Below are 26,332 nucleotides of genomic sequence, written 5' to 3' on the forward strand. Positions count from 1 at the left end.
AAGCTGTGTTGGAGAGGTTTCTAGTTTCAAAAGCAAACTCACTATTAGTAGGCCATCAGCATTTTTAGTATTGCATCAGTTTCCATAATGTGCTAAGCAATAGCTACAATAATTTCAAAGACAAAGATTTCCTCTAAGGCAAAAAAGCATAAAATGAAGGAAGTCAGAAAAGGATACAGTGTACAAATTTTAGAATTAATATTAAAAAATTAATGTATGGCACTCATTATTATTCCCATTTAATTCTTTATTAAATTTAACAATTCAAGCATGTACCCAATATCTTTCTGTGTGCCAGAAAGCTGTCTTGAACTGTTCTAGTCATTTGGGCTACATTATTTCTCTATAGACCAGCAGTGCCAGCTATTAGGTCCATCAGCATAAAGGGGGTATGTTCTGTTCTACCTAGCAGTGCATGCTGGAAAGCTAGAGTAATTCCTAAGATGCCATAATGCAGGAGAAATGTGGATTTCTCCTCACTGCTCAGCAAGAGAAGTTGGAGTTTTGTTTTCTTTTCTCTTTTTTTCCTTACCTTTAAATTATATTCAAGTATATTATAGTTAAATGCATAGAGTGTTTAGAATGTCAAAACCAGGTGATACACATGCTTATAAAAGGTGCAAGTAAAGATGCCTGCTGCACTTCAGCTTTGAGAGACTTTTCTGATTTTATCTTACTGAAGCACAGTTTTTCCCATCTGAACAGGTGTAGATCTCCATTGGTAGAGCAGCCATGTGTGTGCCATGTACATGAGACTGAAGTGCTTAAATAGAGTGTCCATCTCAGAATTTTTGTCTTGGTAGATAGCCTAAAAGCCTCTTTGAAGTGGGGTGGTGAGCAGCTTTCATCATTCAGTTAATCCACTTGCTCCTGGCTCGAGCAAATGTCCATCTGGTTTTGAATAAACTAAGTGTGCTCGTGTGTCTCTTGTCAAGTTAGACGGCACCCTTTGTACTTGACTGGCTAACTAGCAGGGTCGCATCCCCAAGAGGAGTACATCTTTTGCTCTTCCTTTGGTTTCAATATGAGGTGTGTTGCTTTGGTCTTTATATTCACTCTGAAAGTTAACATACAAGCATAATAAGAATGCAATTTGCACAGTACTGGCTCAGGATTGAGTAAGATGGGGTAGAACTGTAGTTAACCAGTGTGAAGCAAGTTACTTCCAGTATTTTTCTCACTATATTGTAGCATTTTCAGTAAAAAGAATCTGTAGAGTCCTCCTTCTGTCCTTTTGGTTCATGTATTTGCATGTCTGAAGACAGATGAAATTAGGGAAAATATTGCAAGACTAATTGGGGTATATCACCACAGAGAAGGATAATTTTCAGATGATGACGATTTTGGTGGGAAAATAAGATGTAGTTAATACGATCCTAAATGGTAAATCTTGTATCTAAAACGTACGTTTCTTTTCTGCTGCAACATGTTTTGTCTTCTGCTGTACAAATTCAGGAGGTAGGGGATGTAGAATAAACTCTTTTTCAGTGTGTGTCAAAATCTCAGACTCTCACATAATTCTGATTAAAGGCATCTCTTCTTTATGGGATAGTGCAGATTGTGACTCACTGTTCCTTCCACTGTTACCTCAGGTAATCCACAATCTGTTGCTGTGATTCCAAGAGGACAGATGAAAACTCCTGGTAGCTGCTCTTTTTGTTATGCAGTTAAGTCAGGATGATGTCAGGACTGTTACAAAAATGTCTGAAGTGCATTAGCAGTATTTTGACCTTGACAGGTACCTTTGAACAGTTCTAAGAGTTACATTACTGTAAGCCTGTTGCTTAACTTGGGACTCTTGTGTTGGCAACTTAGCAAGAAATAGTTTGCAGAATCACAGAATATGCTGAATTGGAAGGGACTCATAAGGATCATCGAGTCCAACTTCTGGCCCTGCCCAGGACCATCCTCAAGAGTCAAATTGTGTGCCTGAGAGCGTTGTCCAAACATACCTTGAACTCTGTCAGGCTTGGTGCTGTGACAGCTTTCTTGGGGAGCCTGTGCCAGTGCCCAACCATCCTTTGGGTAAAGAGCCTTTCTCTAATATTCAGATATCCCCTTACACAAATCAGGCCATTCCCTCAGATCCTGTCACTGGTCACCACAGAGAAGAGATCAGTGTTTACCCCTCTTCTTCCCCTTATGAGCAAGCTATAGACTGTGATGAGGTCTCCCTCAGTCTGCCCTTCTCCAGGCTGAACAGACCAAGGGACCTCAGTAGTTCACGTAGCTACTGTCCTACCTGTCTTTTCAGTATTTCTGTTAGAGCAGAGTCAAGAGAAATCAACACATGCCTTTTTCTTAGTCACTGCTCTTCTGACATGGCAGAAACATGGTGAATAGCCAGAGAAAAGTAGCATTTTAATGATTTAGAACAAGGTGGATAGAGTCTTGTGTTGGAGCAATTTATTATGGGGAAGATTAATGTGATTAAATGAATGAAGACTTTTTTATTGTAACTTAGGAATACAAGATGCATCTTACTTCTTATATGATGAAGACTTGAAAATATTAAAAAATGAATGCACAGAGTGAACTGGAAAAACATACTTTTGGTTTTAGACTTCTATATATAATCAGTAAAACTTGCTGCAAATTGTGTATTTTCTGTTAATAAGCAACCCAAAGATTACTTCATGTCAATGTGATATCACAAGGGTGCATTTTTCTGCTTCACACTCTTCTTTCATGATGGACCGTCTCTAGCTACAATATGGAAAAGACAAAAATATCATCGATTTGTTGGGAAAGAGGAATTGACAAATATAATTGTACTAACATAAAGAAATAATGTTGTTGGTTATTAAAAAAAAAACAACAAACAAACAAAAAAACCACCAGTGACTTGAAAAGGTACAAAAATATTTGTAATTTCACATCATAAAGAGAACATAGGTGGTGTTTGTGTTTTTTTGGTAGATAAAAACTGACTTGAATCTGTTTTTGCTGAATCTGTTCTTGCTATACGTTATCTCTCTGTGTAAGAGTAGTAATGTAATTATGTCAAGAGTCTTCACAAAGTGTTGGCATCTGTCTCATGCAGAATGCATGATACTGGATTTGTTGGTATTGCCATATCTTCTAAAAGTCTGGGATGAAGCCTGTGATATGTACTCTACAAACACATTAAAAAAAGCATTCGTCCAAATTTTGGTGCACATAGGTTTAAGATCTTTCTTTATTCAGATATACTAAAAAGAGCTTTTGGTGTTGTTTTTATGGTTGTCATTTTCACTTTGCCCAATATTCACACTGATTATGGTATAAATTTCCTTTGCAGTTTACGTGTCAACTTGGACATGGGTAAGGCAGCCTATGGGTGGATGATTATGAAAGATGACAATATTCCTGGAACAGTTGTTCGAACTAGCACCATACCAGAAGAGTTGGGACGATTAGTTTATTTGCTAACGGATAAAACAGGTATATCAGGTTACCATTCTGAAATCTGATAACTTTTATAAAATTTCTAAATGTAATTCTATGAATATGCTAATGTAAGGTAGATTTAGACTAATGATTTTTGTTTCTCAATAAAATGTTGCACATTTGCTTGAGGACTTTTACAAGTACCAGTAGGCTTGGGTAGGCCAGTACTTAGATGTTAATGTCAGTATTTGGTAGTACTCTGTTTTATTCCAGTGGGAACAGCTCTTCTATAGCAAGAGGATACTGTACAGCATGAGTAAGAGTACCATATATCTTCCTCTGAAAAGACTCTGGAATAGCACTCAGGAGGCTGGTTTATTTTGTACTTCATTGCTACTGCAATATTGTATGATAATAAGTTAAGAATGGCTTTTGAGAGAGCAAGTAATTTCCAAAACAAGTTAAGAGATCAGCCTCCAAAATAATAGCTGTTGCCCCACTGAATTTACTCGCTCTTTATGTTACCAAGCCCAGGTCTAGAGCTGCTAATTATTTCACTTTCATAACTGTAACCTGTTACTGTACCTCATCTCGTGAAATCCCCAACCCTTACCAGGATCTGACGGTAAGTACTGAGAGTGTGAAGAAGTAATAGCTTGTGTTCCACTTCCTTGTTTCTTTCTGAGATTGAATAAATAACTTCTGGTAGATATACATGGGTTTTTTTAAAGAAGCTTTACTTCTGAACAGAGAAAGTTGTTTCTAAAAAAATTTGAAGAATTCTTTTACTGGTTTTAAGTAAAATATAGTTCAAAATCATGAAAAGCTGCTGAGGAAGGTAGGGGTTGGCCTCTGTTATACTGCTCCTAAAGCATAATACACAATTTATATCTCCTTCTGTTTGATATAGTTTTTTATTCCCTCCCATGTTAACACTTTCATTACTGCATATTTGAAATGAATTGCAAATATAATATATCGTCACATTTTCAAAACATGCTTTCCTTTTTTCTTCTATAGACACGTGTTATCCTTTATACATCAGAATGTTGTTCTTCTATTTTGTAAAAGGAAAGTATATTGCTAATTATAGTGTGACAATTCTTCAGAGCAAGTGAATGATTGTTAAAAAAGTGTTATTTCAGTTACCTAATGATTTGTATACTATTTGAAATTGCTTATTGATTTTAATTGCTCCCTTCATCATGATAATTTATGTAACTTTGAGTGCTGTCACATTGAAGGCTTGAAATATGTAATTTACACCATATGTTTGGAAAAAGTATGTTCAAAAATAATTTATTTTCAAAACAATGCAGTAAAGTTAACTTACAAAGTAAATTCTAAAGTTACTTATGAAACACTAATTTCTAAGCAAAACCAATGTAGACTTTTTAAACTTTGCTGATAGAGATTCCACATGGTTGGTGTTCAACCTCAAAGGCTTTTCAGAGGACTGTGGTCTGCTGAACTCTGGTGGAAGATCTGAATCTGTAATAATGATGTAAAAATGAAAGTGAAGACCAGTAGTTTCAAAGTGTTTTGGAAAGAAGCAGAGTCAGCAGTCTCACCATATGCGTTTTTACCCAGGTGTCAGCTGAAAGCTCATGTAAGTGAAAATAAGGAGTCCTGGAGACATCACCAGCTTCGCACCACTGACTGTGCCTTGCAAATATGGGAAACACTGCTCTGTTTTCATAATCTTAAGCGCAAATTTTAAACTGTTCTGCATTCTGGACAAACACATCAACAATGTACCTTTTACCCAAGTATATTGGTAGCTGCTTCCAGTTTCCTTTCCTGAATACATTTGTTCTCATTATGCATTTTATGATAAATGTGAAACATACTGTTAGGTAATGAACAAAGTCTGTACTCTTAATCCATGATTGACATTGCATGATTCTACAGTTTATAAGAGCTGGTCTCAGCACTTTCTCATTTGAATTTTCATTTCTAATCATATAAACCAGTTGATTCTGTTCTTTTGCCCGCTTAAGGCCTGGCTGTCGGAGGATAAAGAAGGGAGTCAGTTTTGTAGCCATCTGCCCAAGTGGGTGCTACCAAAAAGCAGCACTAAAAGCCTGATTTAGTTAAATGTAAACAGGTGAAGTTTTTCTCAATACTGAAAAGGAAAGGGAATCTACAAAACTGTCTGAAAAAGTCTTATATTGTGGCCCAGGCTTCACTGGAAATGATTGAGAATTAGTTGTTGAGTCTAAGGAGCATTGCATTACTAACATAATTGCAAGGTAGTCCTTTGTATGATTGTAAATTGGGTTTGTGCTTCATCAATAAGCTTTTTGACAAGAAGCGTCCATCACAGTGGCTCTCTCATTTGCCACAGTATAATAGAAAATGAAGTATCCCAATAATTGCATTATAGTTTCCTTATTGTGGGACAAGAAAGCAATGTGGTATAATTAGGTTTGATTGGAGTGCATGTTTCCGGTAAGATCTGAAATTAATGATGTTGCTATAGTGACACATCTGCGGCCACCAGTGCGTGAAACATAAAGTAATTCATTCGACAAGAGAAGACATCTGTTAACTGCAAGGATGCAGAGCATATTGACACTGACCAGAAATACTAGACGTTATGTGATAAATGAACAAATGATGCTGAAACAGGAGGACAGATAATTTGTACTTAATCTGCTGGGAGAACTTTAATCTTCTCACTGGTTGCATTTGACAATGCCATTGTTTAAAGAACAATGCTGCAGAGAACTCATAAATTTTAAAACTTAACTCAGGGTGCAGCCTATTAAAGCAATACATTAATTCCTTTGTTAGGGAGTTTTTATCTTCATGTAGAACAAAGCCATTACTAAAAACACCCAGTAAAACAACAGGTTTTTTAGGACTCACATTTTAATTATAGCATCCATTACCCATAATGCCACGTTGTTTGGACTTGACTCATGTATAAGTTTGACAGAAAGGCGTCATCCATTATGATGGTGGGTAGCAGTTTGCATGAGTGTGGTTTCTCATGCTCTCCAGGATACAAAAAATTCTAATGATGAAAAAAAAAATAAAATTTGCCAATATTTAATGAGAGTTTTTGTTTCTTTGGATGTGGGTTAGAAATCCACCTGCTATTCACAACAACTACTGGTGTGTTCAGCTAAAACAAACGTGTAGTCTTCCAAGTGTAGTTATTTACTAATGAATGCACTTGTATTTGAGTTCTGTAATTAACATTTTAGTGGGTGTTTGGACCAAATGAGATACTTAACAGATATAATCATTGAACAGATGCATGGAGCAATGGGATTCTTGAATTTTTTGGAAAATCTGTGTATTAGAGGTTGGTGTATATGACGTTTTTGTTAAATGTGCCTAATGTAATATACTATTAGAACAGTGAATTTCAGTAATTGTTTATGAAAATTAATCTTTTTAGTTATACTTTGAGTCTTTACCTCTTCAGTGTAAGCAACTAGAGAGAAAGAATAATTTTAAAAAGTTGATGGAATAACATCTCCTTCCTTTAGGATCAATCTATATTTATGCTCTGCCTCTAAGATTTTTAGTACCACTAGGTTTGCAGGGTGAGTAGAGCAGACTAGAAATGAACTGTTTTGATGGAGACATCCTACAGAAAGATTTCAGACTAAGGAATCCTTACTTTTGTCTTCTGTTGGACTCCCATTCACTGAAAATATCCAGCGAGCATGATGTTGCTCTTACACTGCTGAATACACAGGTATTGCGCATGTGGGAGGCAGAAGGCACAGAGGAAATAGGTACTGCTCTTCACAACTGTGTGCCAGGGTTTAGGAGTGGTACTCCCTAACTCAGTGCCCCCAAGTTACCTGTTACCTCTACTGTGACCTTCTGCCCAGGAAAGATTAGGCTTAGCTCAGCTCTCTTGGTCTTTGTCATCATTCTTAATGGGTTGTACCAGGACTTCCTTGGTTTGAGGTTTTGTGTAGGTTATGTTCATGGCATACTCACAAATGGAGTAGCTGAATGAGCAGACATATGCTATGTATGCTTACCATGAGTTTTTTTTTTCATTTTCTTCTTATATTATAGAACAGATTATATTTTTTCCGGGTTCATAGAAAAAAATTTGTATTACCAGTTTGTTGTCAAGAGTCTTAATTATTTGACTGATTAGGCCTCATCTCCCTTAAAGTTTCCATAGAAATGATCACATTTACACTGACTTTTTATCTGTTTAAGCAAATAGCTTGAACAAAGTGCTCAAATTATATGAAAAGTTACTCATCGTCTTAATTTCTCACAAAGTTACTAATTTTTCTGCTGTACAAATTTTCTTTCTTTTTCTTGTTTTTGACTTTTTAGATTGCTGGTATTGGTCCAAATTTCCAGCTAGTAATACAGGATCAGACTGATCTGCATCTGCTTCTCAAAAAACAGCAACAAAAAATCTCTGCTGCTCTGTTGTGAATCACATCTGTTGCCACCCAAGGAATGATGCCTTCAGGACTTTTTCCTTAGAAATTAATTTCCTCTTTGCCTGCTTTACTCTGTGTTTAATGATACAATAGTAGGAAAGAAGGAAAAAACCCAACTCTTGGCTTCAGTAAAGAACACACTAAATTTTTCTCCAGCAATTCTACACTAACTTTTTTTTGTCAAGCTATTTTCTTTGTGTGGTACCTGCATTCCAGAGCTAAGTTCAAAATAAATAATAGTAGTAGTAGATGGTATGTTTACTGAAGTTCTTTCTGGAAGCTTTTCTAAAGTAAGCAATTTTTTAAAATCTAATAACTCTTTGTATTAGCAAAGTCCTGAAAGTGTGGAATTGATAACTAGGTCTTTAAAAATATTATTAAAAATAGAAATTTCCTTCCCTGTTCTACAGTACTTACCACCTTGAGCAGACGGAAAGAGCTCAGTTTTGTATTGTTTTTCTTGTTCAAAAAGGGGGCTATGTTAGAAAATCTGCATCTAGATATTTGAAGAGTTTGCATCTGGGGACATAAAATACAAGACATGTTGTTCTGTCATAGAGTATTAGTCTTCAACTAAAAGTAATTAATCTTCAACTAAAATTTAAGACAGAACCGCTGGTAAAGTTATAACATGACTGGTTGGCACTATGTAATGGATGGAACAAGTTGTTGGGAAAGTTTCTGTCCTATTTTGGCATTTCTTTAATTAGAAGAATTTAGAAGTTAATTCTTAATTTGCACATGTGATGAAACTTTATTTCCATGTGAATGGCTGAAAAAGGTGTATTTTGTTAAGGTGGGGTTTTTTCAGAATTTTTTGAGAGTATTTTCATAACTTCAGCACCCCTGTTTGTCTAACAACACATCAGGTTTTTTAGTCTTGAAAGTCTTACTCTAGTCTTGAGAAGCATGAGCAAACTGGAATTGTTGCTTCTTTTCTTTCTTTTTGTTTTTGGTTATTTGTCATAGATATTTCCTACTAACATAGCTGATAAAAAGGATTGTATAAGAGATGTATAAGATGCAAGTATTGAAACAGGATTTCCAGTTTCCAGCATGTTTATTTCTGTGTCTTTGTTGATTCTTTTTTCTCACCTGTTTTTCCTAAACCTTCTTCCTTGGCTCCTGTTGATTGCAAGATAGGAAAATCCATACTTTTCTGTGCAGAAGCTTTTCTTCTCTGCTTGCTGAGAAAGAGGGGGCGGAACATGGAAATTTTCCAGCCATCTACCTTTCCTTCACCAAGCATGATATGGAGTTGGATTTAGTGGTGTCAGAAGAAATAATCTTTCCATATAATAATCATAGGGCTAATTTTGTTTCCTGCTCAGTTTTCCCAAGCAGCAATTAAAGAAATAGTGGCAAGCAGGTTTGACAGTTGCCTGCTGTCTCACCTTTTGACTGGCATTTAGTTTCACAACTCCTAGAGAGATATTTTTTAATTCAAAGGCTTGGCAAAGTTAAGGACAGTGAGAAGGTATTAGCATGCCTGGAAAGTTTGGAAGGTGACAAAGATTGGTTTGAAAATTTCTTGCATTGAATATTTTTGAACAGTGTGTAGGTTTTGATTTTGCTTTCTTTTAAAAATGGAGATTTTAGTTTCTCATATTTATTGGTAGAAATTTTCATGTTTCTCATATGCAAACTGGACATTTAATTTTTCTAGACTTGAATGAAAGTACAAAATGTAATCAATTTTAATAAAAGGTCTCAATAAAAGTACACCTTCTAAAAGTAGAAAAAGTGGGTTTATGTGATTACTGTAAAACAAAATTTCATTTTCCCATGTATGAAAGTAACGAAAAATTTCCAATTTGCTAATTATAGAGATCTGGAACTTTGTCTTCCTGGGCTGTTTTCCAGCCTTGGGAATGTTCAGCTTCTCATGTAAATTTTTAATAATGTTACGCATATTTTGTAGAGAATTTATGCATTTCACATAAACCTTATTTTAATTTTTTTTTAAATTCAAATAATATAGAAAAAAATCCTCAATAACAGGTAAGGAAAAGCAAGTGGGAAAAGTAGTTTTTAGTGGTAAAGGGGGAATTTGGAACAAACATCTTGTGCTGGTAAAACAGAAAGACAGGGTTTGATAGTGCAGTGTGGTGGTACAACAGTGGAGATGAAGTGTCACTGCACAGGTATCACCAGGAAGTGGGAGTGGCAGACAGTTCAAATGCAACTGGGAAAAACATGAGACTTTTACAGCCCTAATGAATCTTTGAAGATCTCTGATAGTTCTAGCCCTGATAAGTGCATAAACTGGATGCTGACTGGCCAGACAGTGTTGTTTTGCAGATAATTATAGCATATGTCATGCTTTTAGTCTTTTCTTCTCCTGTTGCTTAGCATGATTTTGGCATACTAGGATAAAGATGGGAAATAAAAATAGTAGGGTAAATAAAATAATTACGAAATATTTTATTCTGCAGTATTTCCAGATAATTTTATTATACTCCATTTAAAAATATATTGGAAGCTTCAAGAATGTCTACTCTGGTACCATGTTTGGTTTATTTGTTTATTATCAGACTTATGCATTTTAATGACACAAAATTGTCTGGTTAAATATAGGAATAGCTTTATACTGTTTTTATACTTGCTCTGCCTGAGTAGCCGTAGGGAAAAATTTTAGGAAGAGGCATAATCAAAATAATATTTTCTGAGCTGACCATGGAAAGCTAGGCAGTAGTGACCCCTTTCTGCATCACATACCCCATCAGGCAAGGCTGAAGCCCCCACCCCTCAATTAGAGGTTTTCCAAACCAGAGGACATGACTTGTTGGCAGAGGTGGATGCAGTGTCAGTCTGACTGTTTCTTGCAAATGTGAAGTGAGCACAGAAAACAGTGATTTTGCTTGTTCTGCCTTATTCTGCTTGGAGGCTGAATCTGTCAAATTTAGAAGTAATGTTAGGTCCTCATGACTTAATCTAGATAACTCTGACACTGAATGTGCCCAATTGCCAGAATGTATGCCTTGGTACATGAAGTGTAGAAAATTTGTATGAATTTTTGGGGTTTCCTGTAGGGGGTTTTTTCTTTAGATTTTCTGATACATGGTGCAAACTCTTGCACTGGCTTTTGAGAGTCAGTTACATCTACATACTGCAAATTCAATTTTTTGTATAAAAAGAAAGGTTTTATTTCTTCAAGTTTGTGTATTTAATTATTGACAAAATCAGCTTGCAGGTGGAACCAGTGAGTTATTCCAGAATGACTAACTATGATCTTTCTCCACAAACGTTCCTTTAATTAAGTAAATTGATGTTAACTCGTGATTATTCCTGATTTCCAAATGAAATATTATTTGCGGGGGGAGGGGAGAGGACGTCTGTGGCCATGTCATAGTATTTTTCACTGCTTTGTGATATACTTCTCCTTTATTACAGGAACACTTACACAGAATGAGATGATATTTAAGCGCCTCCACCTAGGTACTGTTTCCTATGGAACAGACACAATGGATGAAATACAGAGTCATATTATAAACTCTTATTCACAGGTATTTCATAAATCATTTGCATATCATATGGGGGGGTTTAATGATACTGAAGCATTGTTGCTAATGATTATGTCTAGAATTTGAGATGCTATGGAAGTTGTCATGTGTAGGTATCTCTTAAGAAATATGATGGAAGGGAAAAAGATGAGAGAGTACATAGTTCTCTCGTGATTCCAAAGTTCCTCGAAATGCCCACTTAAAGAGATTTACTTTTCTGTTCTTCACTAGCAGAAATCTGTGTTAACCTGTCTCTACAGTGCAGTCTTTCTCCTGCAAAATCATCTAAGAGTAAGCTATTCATTACTGAGACTACAAATTATAAGGAGGTGTCTAGAACAACATGAACAGTAATTATATTTTTGAAGATAGTCATCAAGAATATACATCGAAAAGCCACATTAATTGTTATAACCAAATGGTATAACAGTAATTGTCAAAATAAAACTTACACAGGTATATTTAAAAAATCTTTTTCAAAAAATTAAGATGATTTCAAACAGCATAAAACTGGCAGGGAGAAATGGTGAGAAAATGGAAAACTCCATATTGCTTGACAACAAAGTGTTCCTGTGATGTATAAGAGTGCTTGGTCTGGAAAGCACACAAGAGGATTATGACTCCCTGTCTCTGTGTGGGTCAGTTGTGGGATTACTTGCATTTCCCATGTGTGTAAACTGTTTGGGTGCTTGCTGCAAGCCTTCCTAAACACCTGATTGTACTCTGAGATTGGGATGAACTTTGTGCTTTATTTTTTATTTCTACTCCTTGAAACAAAATAATAAGAAAATTTATGGAAGAGGCAACAAATGAAAAGTTAACTAGTATTTCTGTGTTGTTTACAGTTTGACAATAAAAATGTATATAATTTTTTTCCCCGTAGTTGACATGGATACACAAACATGACTGCCTGACCCAGTGTCCTGGTTTATGGCAAATTTGGGAGGAAACCTCTGAATGGGATCCCTCTAGAAAGCAAATTCAAACAGCCCCTCCCTCACCACTGGTTCTGGAAAATTTCCTTTGAGAAAAATGGAAAAAAAATATGTTTATTTAACAAACAAAGAATTCACAAGCATTAAAAAAATGAATACTACTAAACTATAAAACCTCTCACTGTTCTGATGAGATGGGAAATTCACAAAGTCCTTTTGTAGTTCCAGGAGAGTCCTCTGTGGGTGTTTCTTGACTCACTGAGTGTGTCTCAATCCCTCTGGCACTGGAAAATGCCACATCCCAGGCCCCAGTGGGCCACAGGCATATGAGGTCCGGGTTTTTTTCTGGCCCAGAAAACTGGCCCATTGATCAGTTCCCAGAAAAAGAAAAGCCACAGTACAGAGAAGTTCTCTGCCTCAGCTAGCTAAAAACTAACTAAAAGCAAAAGAGAGCTCCGTCCGGCTGTCTGTCCATCCACAGACAACACAGTCTATGAGAAGGAATGAGGGGGAGCAAGTGCAGTTTCTGATAACAAATTGAGCTTCTTCTCCCTCCCTATGCTCTCAGAACCAGTCTTAAAGGTGCAGAACTTAATATCCAGCATAAACAGAACAGACAATTGGGGATACAAGCATCATATAGTCACACTAGGACACCCAGTTCAGTTTGTAGACTGACCTCCTTGTCTGTGTCCTCATTTTCTCTCCTAGAAGAACTGTAGGATCAACAATTGATTGGAATATCTAGCTGTGCTGTGTTGTAAAGTATGGCTCCCTTCTTATTTGCTTAAAATAAAAATAAAAATTTAATTTAACGCCACACTGGACCCAGTTAATACTTTGTAGCTTTTGGAAGGAGAGACAGGAGTGAAGACAGTGATGAAATGTGTACACTTTAAGTTTGCAACTTAAATTCTTAATTATTCTCTATCTATACAATTCCACAAATCCCCTTCTTGAATTCTTTTCCTTGGATAAATCTATTTTAGCTTAATTTTTAGTAGGTATAGCCATGAATAGTAAGTGAGATACAATAATCATGCATTGGAAATGGGAAATGGAGCTCTTTCACCTAAAGATCAGCTGTCCAAATTTGGTTCAGAATGTATTACTGAAATTACCTGCTACTCACGGAGTTTATAAAAATCACCCACACCTAGCATTCTTATAATGTGTCACTTGGGTATTCACAGTAACAGCTGTAGTAATAAATGGTATTAACAGACAGTCTTGAGCTGGCACACCTTAGTCTGAGTGAGTTTGACAGCTAAGCAACAGTCTTCTAGGAGAGGCATGCTCACAAATATCAGTTTTATATTTTTAAGTTAAATATGGTATCTGAAAATAATTGCACAATTCTTGGAATTCTTACTGCTTAAAGGTTTTACTAATTTACTGTAAAATTTAATGAGTGGCAACCATGGTTATGAGTTTTTAGTAGCTGTAACATACTTAAAATAAGAAATGTGAGGGAAACTTTTCTTCTCAGTTGTGGGAAGGTTTGCTATTAGTAGATGATGAAAAGAACTTTCTTGAAACATCCTTTTTTTCAGCTTTATGTAACACTACTCTATGTTTAAATAATGCTTTATAAATAATGCTTTAATTGTGCTTGTGTTAGTAGCAACTCATTAAAACAGAACAGTGATGGAGTCTCAGTAACAAACCAAGCAACTGCTAAACAATTGTTTCAATCTGAAAAAGTATGGTGAGGTTTTTTATTTAATCTATGATAATAGAAGCTGCCGGTTAGCTAGGCAGTGGTTCTTGTGTGACATTGATTTTATCCCTTGTTTGTGTTCTGTTTTATTATTACAGTGGACCTACCAGACTATTGTCATCTTAATGTAACACACAAATCTATTATAACCTGATTATATTTCCCCACTGGAAGCATTTTGTGATAGAGGGCATAATCTTTAATGGAATTTGTGTGAAATTAAATTATACAAGCATCAATAAACATAACATAATTCAGAAGGAGTAAATCAGCTTAATTTATTTGTGACTGTAATGGCATCAGTGTTAGCAGAATGCAAATGCAGAGGTTTAAAGCAGTAGCTGAAAAGCAGTGCCAGATGAGCAGAAAGTTAAACCCTTTATTAGACAACACTGTAATTTGATGGGCAGAATGTTCACGGTTCAGCAGATTGCAGTCAGGAGGAAAAAAGCGTGGATTCTGAAAAGGTTTACTGAGTTACATGGGAGCGAACAGAAGAGCCCTGTGGTGGTACTGCTGATATATTTAATGCGCTGACTTTTAAACAAAAAAACAAAACCCAACCAACAAAAAACAATAACACCCCCCCCGAAAAAAAAAAAATCCACAAAAAACCAAACAACAATTTTAACAAATCATGAACGTATAGTATTTTTCAGAGGAAGATTAGCTCAGTCATGTGATCGAGCATTTGTGAAGGATAATTTAAAATAGTGCTAGTTTAATGGTTATGCAACAGTAATACAATCTTCAAGTATATGTCAAACTGTTATTTTGCATGATTATTTTATTAGATTATTGCATTCTTGTAAAGACAAAAAACATTTCAGCTGCAGCAAAAGAGTAAAACTGCATTAATTCACAAATAATACAGAAATTGTGTAAGTTATAAATAAAATCAGCAATATTTGTATTTTAATTTTTTAATTACCCCTAATATTTATACTTGAAAATGTTCCCTGATCTCCTCTTCTTCTGGTCTCTTCTGATCAAATGTGGTCATCTTTTAAAATACTGAGATTTAGGTGATTTTTTTTTTTTGAAAAGGTGTTCTTTTCAGTTTAATGACACAGGTGAAGAAGAATAACAAAACAGTAAATTTTGAAATTTTGTCTCAGTGTTTCTGGACTCATCCACTTGGTGGTTGGTTTAAATACTACTTTTGAAAAGGAAAAGAGAAAATAATTCACTGAATGCAATAGACACAAAAGGTCTACTGTGACAGATCATTGAAAAATCTGAAGTGAGTTAGCAGGTTTCTGCAGAATCCAATCAGCCTATTCAGCTCTTTTCCAACATACTTGTTTTCTTTTCACATTTTTCAATTTTCTTCAGGCTCTGTTATTGAAATTTGACTACAAATGCAAGGTGATGAGCCAATAGTTACGTATAATTTCTTTTAAAAAGTAGGTGAGGCTTTTTATTTATCACAAGCTGAATGAGTTAACCATAGGTATATCAAAATAAATGGATGCTTACTAGCCTTATTGTTTATCAACCTTTGTAAAGGGAACAGTCACATATAGATAGATAAGTATTCATGTTTTGTTTCCTTTTTTGAACTTTGGTTTACCATTCATTGTGTTGGCTCTTAAAGGTGCACTCTCAGAACAGTGGGAACAGTACGAGCTCAACACCATCCAGGAAGCCTCAATCCTCTGCACCCAAAGTGCGGAAGAGCGTGAGCAGTCGGATACATGAAGCAGTGAAGGCCATTGCACTCTGCCACAATGTCACCCCCGTGTACGAATCCCGGGCTGGTGTGTCTGCAGAGACAGAATATGCAGAAGTGGATCAGGACTTTAGCGATGAAAATCGGACTTACCAGGCTTCCAGCCCTGATGAGGTTGGTATGCAATGCTGAAAATATTTATAACTCCTAAAGAATGGGGTAAACTAAGTAAAAAAGAGAAATGCTATGAAAAAAAAAAATGTTTTGAGCAGGGGTTTCTTTAAAATTAGTAGTAATTTGGTTTTGTATTTTCTACAGCTTAGGAAAGATCTGCTGGTTCTGATGCCTTGTTGTATAAAAGTGTTTTCAGTTATTTGACTTAAAGACCTGGGAGGTCAGTGCTTCAGGGTCAATACTGCATTGAGGATTGCTATTAAAGATTTATGATTTTTTATTATTATTCTCAAAACATTATTCCATGTATGAATCATAGTATGCTATTAAAGGCAATATGAAACCTGTTACATTAGTTAGAGATGCTATCACATACCGGAACATATGGATTCCTAACAGGAAGAAACAAACTAACAAAACCCCCAGAAAGAAACAAACAAAAAAAAAAACCCATCAAACCTCAAATGCTTCTGTAGAAAAGCTTTTGAGCTTCAAACTCTAGGCAGCTTCATAATCTTTAGGGTTCTTACAAAATTGCATCAAGTGTTGCGCAAATTTAAAATACCATTTCAATAAAAACATGCCTTTGAGTTTTATTGAAATCCAAATTTTAAACAAATCCCAGTGCTTTCATATTTTTCTGAATAATCCTATTCTGGTCTCTTAATTGATTGCCTAAAATTCAATCTAAAAAGATAGTTGAAGAGAGAGGCAAAGCTCATCTTGCAAGATAATGCAGAGTTCACTTTATAATATGTATGTAGTTGATACAGTAAAATTGAGAAATAGACTATTTTGAGGTTGGTTTGTATTTCAAAGTGAGCAGGTTGAGAAGAATCTTTGTTTTAAAGAATTTCTAGCATTTTCTGAAGGTACTGTTTTTGTTGTAACCCCACTAGCTTAGTCATAAATAAAATAAGGTTTTTGTAAGATGTGAAGAAGGAATTATGTACCTGAAAGCCTGAATTTTTCTCTAACTTGCAACTTGATCTCATACAAGATAATGTTTCTTTCACAAACTTCACCCTAGTACATAGTGTATTATTCATGTATACATTTGGTTTTCATGTCTGATATGTCACTATATGTAATGCTAACAAAACTTAAGCAGTTCACACTGCAGGCTATCATTGCTAAAAGTAGCAAGTTTGTAACAAGGGTTTTTTAGGAATGCAAGAAATAAAATTACATCTCTTCATGTAGCAGAAGCTAGCAGACATTGCGTACCTTTCAGATGCCATAAACACAGTTCATAGTGTCAAAGGATTGTAGAATATAAAGAAGTGGCAGGTTCTCTGTGACTAAAAAATGGCAGTCAGAACAATTTTAAAAATAAAATTCTTTATTTTTAAATAAAGAGGTAGGACTTGAGATGCTGATCTTTGGCTAAAATCAATAATCCATAATACTGTATGTGGTGTTATATAGAGTGAGCTGATATACATTATGAATTGAGAATCCTGGAAGGGCATTTGTTTATGCCAGAAGAGTATTTGTTTATGATATATATTTGTGTAATGTTTGACTTGTATTATGCACAAGTAAACAAATTTTCATCTGCACATGCATTCATATTTACTTAATGTTTCAGTTTAATGAGCCTGTGAAGTACTACTGAGTATAATGAATGACTGCATGAGCAAGGATCTGACTATGAAGATATGATGACAACTATAAATTAAGTAAATACTCTGCTTTAATAGCCAAAGGTGTTACTAACTCAGGTGAAGAGGTGTGCATTTGAGAGAGACTATGTGAGTTTTTTCTCCTGCTTGCTCCTCTCTGCCTGTGGGCTTTTGTATATTTGATCAGTTGTTTAAAAGCTGAAAATGCTACCATGAAGAGCAATTCTCCTCCCATACTTACTAAGGAAAGCAGCTGTAAGACTCAAGAATTATTCAAGTGGTGCCCTGGGAAGACAGTAGGGAATTTGACCTTGAAAAGATGAAAGGAAGGAAAGGAAAGTTGGTAAAGTGCTAATATAATAGATCTGGGACTCAGGATGGAAAAGGAGGTAGAAGAAGAAGAAATCAACAACAGAGAAACTGTTCATGCTGCAAGGGAGATAATGTATTGTTTTAATAACAATTTTTGTATCATTTCTCACACTAATTACATAACTCATACCTTAAAACTATATAGCAGTGAAATGAAACGTTTCCATTCTAAAACAGGCTTAAATTTCATTTATTTTCTCAAAGACAATGCTTGAAACACTAGTAAAATTATCATATTGAACAAATATGCTTTTATATAATGAGAAATTGATGTTAAATAGAGTCTTATAAAAAGTTGAAGCTACAAAAAGCATGTAAACAGCATAACAGAAAAAAGCCTAAGAGTTGAAAGACTAGCAGGTCTTTATCATAATTTTTTAAAGACTTCTATTGATGCAATGTTTGCAAATCACTGGAGCCTAAGGAAAATAATGTAAATGGTTCATTATTTAGCTTATTGAACTTTCCTGCAGTTAGGTTGACGGATGATGCCAATGTTTCCCAATCACCAAAGTACCATTTTAAAAGCATTTTTTATTGAATAAAGTGCTTTGAATATTGCACCCTGGAGCTTTATTTAGGGAAATGGTTCAATTGATGTTTTCTGTTTAACCTCAGCACTGACCTATCACAACATACTTGGTTAATAAGCAACATTATCATTTAATAGACTTAACTGGTTTTATGCATTGTACTTTCTCCACATTGCAATTCTGTTCTCTTAGATTTTGTTTATGGATCTGGCTTGATTGCAATCTTTTGAAACAAGATGTTGTTGCATAGTTGTGTGTTGCATTATATAATATTGCATGATCACACCATAGAATGTAAAGAGCAGAGAGCAGTATGTATAAACTATTCTTCCATGTAGGAAGGTATAAGAAACAGCTCAGCAATATGCTGAGTACACTACATACTTAATTAATTGACTTGAGGAACTCTTTAAATTCCTCACATCTGTGCATATATGTGTGCATCCATATACAGGTATAATATAACCGTAACAAAGTATGCACATTTAGAAGTAGGTCCATTCATCATAAAAGATGTATTTATTCATTGTTAGAGTAACCTGAGATAAGTAACTGATTTTGTATTCATAATGCAAACCCTACTTATGCCAGGCTCTTTGTTTCTTATGATAAGTGATCAATATTTCATTTTCTCTGAAAGAGTAGAAAGTTTCATTTGTCTGTCATTTGTCCTCTACAGCTGTAGCATAGCAAACAATAAACATTCACTGAGAACCCACTGGATGGAAAAAAAAAAAGAAAAAGGAAAAAATGCCACACCAAAACTCAGCTTCGACTTTGTCATCATTGGTGTGGGTTCAGCTCATCTGTAGAAAGCCAGCTACCTTAATGTAATGAACAATCATAAAAGGATATAAGCTAAGTAGGCAAAGTGATAGAGTTCAAAGGTCAGAGACCCAAGCAATTCAGGGCATGCTATGAACAGGAGCCTTTGAAGACCTTTGCTCCCCTTAGTCAGAAAAGGTTGATCAGTCATGATTTTTAATGACTGCTTACTCTCATAAACCAGCCATTTATTGGTTATGCTTTGTCATGCACTGTTATAGTCTCAAGCATTTCTAATTCCAGGATCTTGAATATTTAAATACTGCCTTAAAGTGTGGTCAGTTATTTAATTCCAACGTTTCTGTCCAGAGACAACAGAGTTGCTAAAATTAATTACAAGGATACAAAGCCAATCATTTAAAAACAGACAGGGAAATTATATGCCCTTAGTGAAGCAGCTTTTATGTTTACAAAAGTGAAGCTGTAATGTATGAGACATGTTGTATTGTTTAATTCATTTTATTGTGTGTGCTTATTGAAGCAAGACTAATTGTGTTGTTTTGTCAATATATTGTGAAAAGCAAATCACTCAGTAGCATAAAACCATCACTTGTGTGACCTTCGAGACCCACAAAGAATAACTACTCCATAGCTTGTCTTGAATATTGATTGATAGTTTTTTCACATGATCAGGCTGTATTTTTAAGTTAATAATTTTATTTTAATTATGAAGGGTTTTTTATGAAAAGTGATGAACTGCAAATGTTAGTTATAAAATCATTGTTTATAAATATAAACAAACCACTGATTGGAAACAGATACGCATTGTTGAACAGTCCTGATGGAAATGGTTGGAAACACTCAGGCAGTGGGGAAAGGATAGCTCACTGCTTTGTTTCCGTTTCCAAAGCAATAGCCTTAACTTAAAAATACCACACTTACAATGTCTGAACACCTTATACAATAGTTTGATTTTGGAAACAGATCCTATTGTCTGAAGTGATGCTCTTAAATACTCTGAAAGAAATACAGGTGTGTTACATGACAATTCTTCCAAGCAGCAAAACTACCTTGCAAAATCTCTAGTCCTCCTTTCTTATCCTACAAATTGCTCCCTCGTATATGCCAAAACCATTGAAGGCTTTATTTATGCTGATTCTTTTTGGTTAAACTGGTCAGGTTCATAGCAGGGCTCCAGGAAAGATGTGAGTACAACTGTGGTGGAACTCCTGAACTGCCCTGTGAGGTAGAGAACTGCCAATTGCAGCCATGAGGCAGTGGATTTTTTCTTAAGCTAATGTTAGCTCAAAAGAGAATATTGTACGTATTGAAAGTGACAATTATTTGTTCATAAACTGTTTTGAGCAACAAATACTGTAAATGTTGAGCAGTTAAATATTTCTGCTAGGGAGCAGAAATTATAGTCTAGGCCATAAGGGAAGGAAAGTAGGAGCAGGGTATGATAGCCAGGTTGCTAGAGGCTGTGGTCTTAGCAATGAGGTGTACAGTCCCACAGGATCCAAGTGTGGTGAAGAGAGCATGTCCTGTGATGGAAACCTGCTGCCAAGAGTATTATTGTACAGGTCAACCCTAACCCTGTGCATAAGCTGTTTGGTTTGATTTGGTTCCATAAATGATAATTTCTTAACAAATGGGACGATAATGTCCCCAAAACATGGACATGAATGGTGCTTTTGAAGTTTCACCTCTTCATGCCCCTCTGGAAATGCACTCGTTCCTCAAGTGACTGAGTTAGAAACACACTCCTACTTAGAGAAGCTGCTTCTACCTCCTGAGCTGCTGCTGCTCTAGGTGATGTTGAGGGTTGCACAGTTACTGATTGATTTGGGAGAGTTTCCTTATGAAATCTCTGAATTTGACTTTGAGTGGTAATTGAAGAGTTTGGTATTTGGATCTGCAAACTATAGAAGCTCAGAGTGTTGGGTGGCCTTTAGTGGGGAGACTGCTGACAGAAGCAACCAGAGTTCAAGAGTGGGCATGTAGTAAATGGAAGCATCTAAAAGATTTAGGGTAAGAGCACTAAATGAGGTGTTTCTCACTAGGTCACATCAGATCTCTTGCATTCTGTTTCACAATGCAATTATTTGCTCCTTTCTTTCCTAATCTGGAAGTTGCTTCTTTGACATTATCATGTGAGATGTGAACAGTTATCTTTACCCTTTGGGTTGCTACTGAGGAGGAAGAAAATTAGCAAGTTAGCAACCACAAATCTCTCTTTGTCTCCATGTGTATTACCTGCCCTAGGAACACTACACAGTTAGTGGGTTCACTGCATACCTGTGCCTCAGTAATGGGAAGACCATTTACCCACCAACATGCTTATGTTTCCCAGGCATCCGGTTTCCCTAGAAGGGAAGCTTTGTAATAAGCCAGAGAAGATCCATAAAATATTCAAATAAGTCCTTAATCTGGATTCAGGAAACTTGACACATTTCATCTGTGTTTGTATGTCAAGCAAATTAATGGTTATCTGCAAATAAATATTATCGTTGTAATGGATTCTTTTAAAACAAAATGGTAGCATCACTATCAAGCACAAAAGGCTTTTATTTAATTCCATTAATGCAATTAAAATATAAATATAAAAATATAAAAAATATAATTGCAGATAATGCAACCTTTAATTGCATTATCTGACTTCATCCATTATGTCAAGCTCTGTAGAAGCCACAGCTGCTGCATTTTCCTGGTGTTCTAGGAGTTCTTGATTTAGGTACACCAGATTGCATGACCATTTTAATGTAAAGGTTCCGAAATGTATTGAAGAGAAGAGAAGAAATTTGTAGAGGGGAAACCTCAAGAAGGGAGGAGAATCCTTTTTCTGAACTCTGTATAGCCAGTCTTTCAGTATATGTGTATTTGTTAAGATTTATAATGTAGATGTTCATGCCTTTTGTGAAATACTTCTTTAGAAAAAAAATTCTGCGTTCTAAAAGCTTCAGGTATTTTAATGGTAAGATCTTGCTATGTTGTTTTGGGTGCTGCTCTGTTTCATTCTGAGTGATGGGAGTCAAATTTGTCTTTCTCTCAAGTTTTTTCAGTGTCCTTGTAGGCATCTGTTTGACTCTTGAGCCTTATTGACTGTTTCTTGTATGGTATTTGCCCTGATCAATTTAAAAGAAAAAATAAATATGCAGTTGAGTATAGGCCAGGTATAAGAATACAAAATGACTGTGCCACAAAATGCTAATTCAAATGGCATGTGAAGCCAAGCATAAGTATAATAAACAGATTTGAGTCACCAAATATAGAACACTTTAGTCCTCGCTGCAAAGGGACACAAATAAGATGATAGGGTTTTAGTAGAAAGATGCAATTTACAGGTCAGAATGTAATAATAACCCTTCACTATGAAAATTGAAAATTAACCTTGGAAGTACTGGATCATTTACAGCTTATATGCTACTTCTGGTAAAGAAGAAAAGTTTGTAAAAAGGCTTCCTGCAGTTTCCAAGAATTTAAAATGGTGCTTTTCAAAGTGTGCTCTGTTCTCTTCCATTACTCATCTCGCTGTATTTTCATCTGGTGATGCCTACACAGATAGCATTATTAGGGTTTTTTACAGGTTCACAGAGGATTTTTTTCCAATTTGAAATTTTCTTAGAAGCTGAGGTGTTTTATTTGCTTTGTGTGAAATTCTTAGTGACCATCATGTCCATTGAACTTACCTAGGGAATTTTCTACTTGCATGTTTTTTATCAGAGTGCTTGATTTTTATTTTTTTCATCTTGCCTGAGATTAATAGCAGGGCCTATTAATCCATAAAAATCCAGGATCCATAAAAATCATGTGACCTTCATTATAGTTATCTTTCCAGTGATTTAAAAATCTGGTTTCCAGTAAAGATTAGCATTTTGAAAACTAAAAGGAGATTAAGGAGAAGTTGTTTTTTTAATCAGAAAAAAAAAAATTATATATGGAATGTGTCTTGTATATAAAACAGTAAAATCAGTAAAGCAGTTTTCCTAAAATATTAATTTTTTGAAGGAATAAATCACGTGGTGATGGTGGGAGATATTTAAGTATAATATAGAAAATGTTAAAGCTAGATGTCATTCACTTCAAAGCAGCAGCATTTTGGAAAACAGAATTTTCCATGTGAGTTTGTAGGATGCAGTATTATAAACCTGGTTTCCATCTTATTTGATGTCTGAAGTCCTATTACTGTTAAAACAAAGTATTGAAATTATGCAAGTGAGCAAAGGAAACTAAAAATAAGGTCCTTTGCAAACCTATTTATTATCTATTACATTGTTTCAACTTGCATGTAACTGTAGATAATAATAAAATATTTTATATTGAAATACTCCCAAAGAATTTTACTTACATAATGGTATTGTTGATATAGAAATTGTCTTCTCGTTTTGCAAAATTTCTACTTGATGTCCTTGATTTATTGTTGAATGTATGTGGGTCTTTATTAGAATATTTATTTCTGAACAATATATTCAAAATACCTCATTTTCAGCAATAAGTTCAAAAAAGTTTTTATATTCTTCATAAGAAATTTTGTAAGCTCTTCAAGGGAAACATGTAATTTGATGTGTTAATATTTTATAGTCAGTCTGCTGCTGTTCACTTGGCTTTTTCCCTCGATTCTTGGAAGAGTTTACACTTTCACCCTAGCAACAGTTGTTTGGTTTTAACCTAATTTATATAACAGCGTCATAGACCTCTCACATTTAAATATGTCTCTTTTTTACTTTTTTTTTTTTTTTTTCTTTCCCTTCGTTCCTTAGGTAGCTCTGGTGCAGTGGACAGAGAGTGTGGGTCTCACTCTGGTTAACAGGGACCTGACCTCAATGCAGCTGAAGACCCCTGGTGGACACATCCTGACATACTATATCCTCCAGATCTTCCCCTTCACTTCTGAAAGCAAGCGCATGGGCATCATAGTTAGGGTAATTTGGGACATTTTCTGGCTGTTTGGTTTGATTTTTTAAAAAATGCTGGCAGGTCAGACTAATTCACTCCTGCAACAGACAATACCACAGAAATTCATTGATTACATTTGCCTATGTGTGGATTCACTGAATATGCAATGAATGTTGTATCATTCAAATATGTAACAGGTGTGTATATTAAGTTATTTGTAAATTTTTAATTACCAGATATTTCAAAGATACGGAGCTCTCTGGTTTGGGTTGGTATTTGCCACTCAAGAAACAAAATACAAGTTAGAGAGGATGTAATAGTGATATTTTAAAATTTAGTTTAGAGATGCTGAGAATCTCTTATGCTTGTTGACTTTAGTTAGAACTGGTCCTCTTACATGGAAATAGCAGACATGTATCTCAGTGGAATCAGAGATAACACTGGAAATAGTAACATAAAGTAATAAAACCTGCCCACTTCTTGGCAAGGTACTTCATCTTTTATAAATGGGAATCTATTGAGTGCTTCAGAAGGCAATTAAGTTATTAGTAGGTAATTGTTTGACTTTATAAACAGATATTCCTCCCCCCTCTCCCCACCCCTTCCCACTTCTTTTGTAAAATTTTAGGATGAATCTTCAGGAGAAATTACATTTTACATGAAGGGTGCAGATGTTGCCATGTCCACTATTGTACAGTACAATGATTGGTTAGAAGAAGAGGTAAGAAAATCAACATTCACGAAAATTAAAATTTTATAAAAATTTAAAATCCCAAATATACCAGATGTTAGGGGGATATGTTTAAAGGACAATCTGAGGCAATGCAGTAATGGATTTTGAACTTCAGTTATGTATATCCTGAATGGATTTTAAGGGATTAAAACTATTTCCAATTCCTGAGTAACATATAAGAAAAGTAAAGCTTGTAGTAGTAGCAGGACATGTTCCTACTTAAAACAAGGAAAGTTGTTTTTCATTGACTAACCTTTCACATTAAACCTAATTGCTTCTGAGAAGTATTCTGTTATAAATCTTTTTATCCCTTGTTTGGTCAAAATATGCAGTGAGGTATGATTATGAATTAAGGACTTTGACAAGCATTGTGTCCAAACTATTTTTTACCACATTTATTAAATTTCAAATAAAATAGTGACTGAATTTCAAACCTAATTAATATTTTTCATTATGTGTTCTAGGAGGTACCAGCAATCATCTTATTTTTGACCCTACATACAGCCAATATGTTAATACAATGATTACACCATGTATGTTCATAATGGTATTGGCAATATGAATCAATATCTGCTGCAGGGCAGTTTGATTTATTCAGGGACATGAATAAATTAAACTCCCTCAAGACCAAGCAAAATGTCATAAAAATTACTTTTGGCGATAATGATGCACAATTAATTGTAAAATACTTGTTTAATTTATTTAGCTTTATGAGGTCAAATCAATAAGTATTTGCACTGGAGAGCCTTGTTTTTCATTAAGACATGCTATTCCATGGCTATTTTTAATGTGTAGATGCTTTTCTGATAAGGGATAGGTTCAGTGAAAAAAGAAATGTAACTCTGTTATGTGCCTCAGAAGTAGTTTTGATTTATTTTAAAGCTTCAACCTAAAAGAAATTTTCTTTAAGCTAGGAGAGGAGATCTAATTGACTTACTGATAACAAACCACTTCATTTGGGAGACCTGAAGTATAATTGCTTTTCATCCTGTTTGTGGCTTCTCCAGAGTATTTTAAGAGTCTAAAGAAACACCAAAGCTACAGATACACTGTGTTAGCATAAAGTATAAAGCATGAACACAGGATTAAATATTTGTATAACTGTTCTGTGCTTTGGTTCATTTAGTGCGGTAATATGGCACGAGAAGGACTGCGCACACTAGTTGTTGCCAAAAAATCACTTACTGAAGAACAGTATCAAGATTTTGAGGTATGAAAGGACAGAGTGATTTTGCCCTTTATCATGTATAATTACTTCAATGAGAACATCCCTCTATTTTATTTTTTAAGGTTGCAAAAAAAAGATTATTCATATTTAAAAAATAGATAATTGAGGTATTGTCCACAATCTCTTAAAGTCTTTGTCACTCATTAATGATGGTTCTGCAGTCATATGTAGGATCCTGTTTGCTTTATTATTGGAGTGGAGAGTGTTTTCCCAGAAGCTAATGTAATGTTATTTTTGTAGTTTCAGCATGACCTAAAAAAGTCTATTTGTTCTCAAAGATAAGGCCTTTCCTCCTTAGAAGCTGTGATGCCTCATTCTTAATAGTTCTTCAGGAGGCATTTTCTTTAGGTGCATTGTCAGAAGAGCCCTGTATAACA

At 35.1% G+C, this 26,332-nt stretch overlaps 1 protein-coding gene across 2 annotated transcripts in view; it reads left to right on the plus strand.

Moving 5' to 3' along the window:
* The window catches only part of ATP9B (ATPase phospholipid transporting 9B (putative)), a 154,481-nt gene that overhangs the window by 112,750 nt on the left and 15,399 nt on the right, over positions 1-26,332 (plus strand). For both annotated transcript variants that reach the window (XM_039712256.1, XM_039712257.1), the window contains exons 13-18: positions 3,281-3,423; positions 11,193-11,305; positions 15,555-15,803; positions 23,859-24,020; positions 24,623-24,715; positions 25,854-25,937. In XM_039712256.1, coding sequence (XP_039568190.1) covers positions 3,281-3,423; positions 11,193-11,305; positions 15,555-15,803; positions 23,859-24,020; positions 24,623-24,715; positions 25,854-25,937 — 844 coding nt within the window. The remainder of the gene's footprint in view (positions 1-3,280; positions 3,424-11,192; positions 11,306-15,554; positions 15,804-23,858; positions 24,021-24,622; positions 24,716-25,853; positions 25,938-26,332) is intronic.

Source organism: Passer montanus, unplaced genomic scaffold (assembly GCF_014805655.1).
Source record: "Passer montanus isolate IOZ18808 unplaced genomic scaffold, ASM1480565v1 scaffold26, whole genome shotgun sequence".
Lineage (NCBI taxonomy): Eukaryota > Metazoa > Chordata > Aves > Passeriformes > Passeridae > Passer > Passer montanus.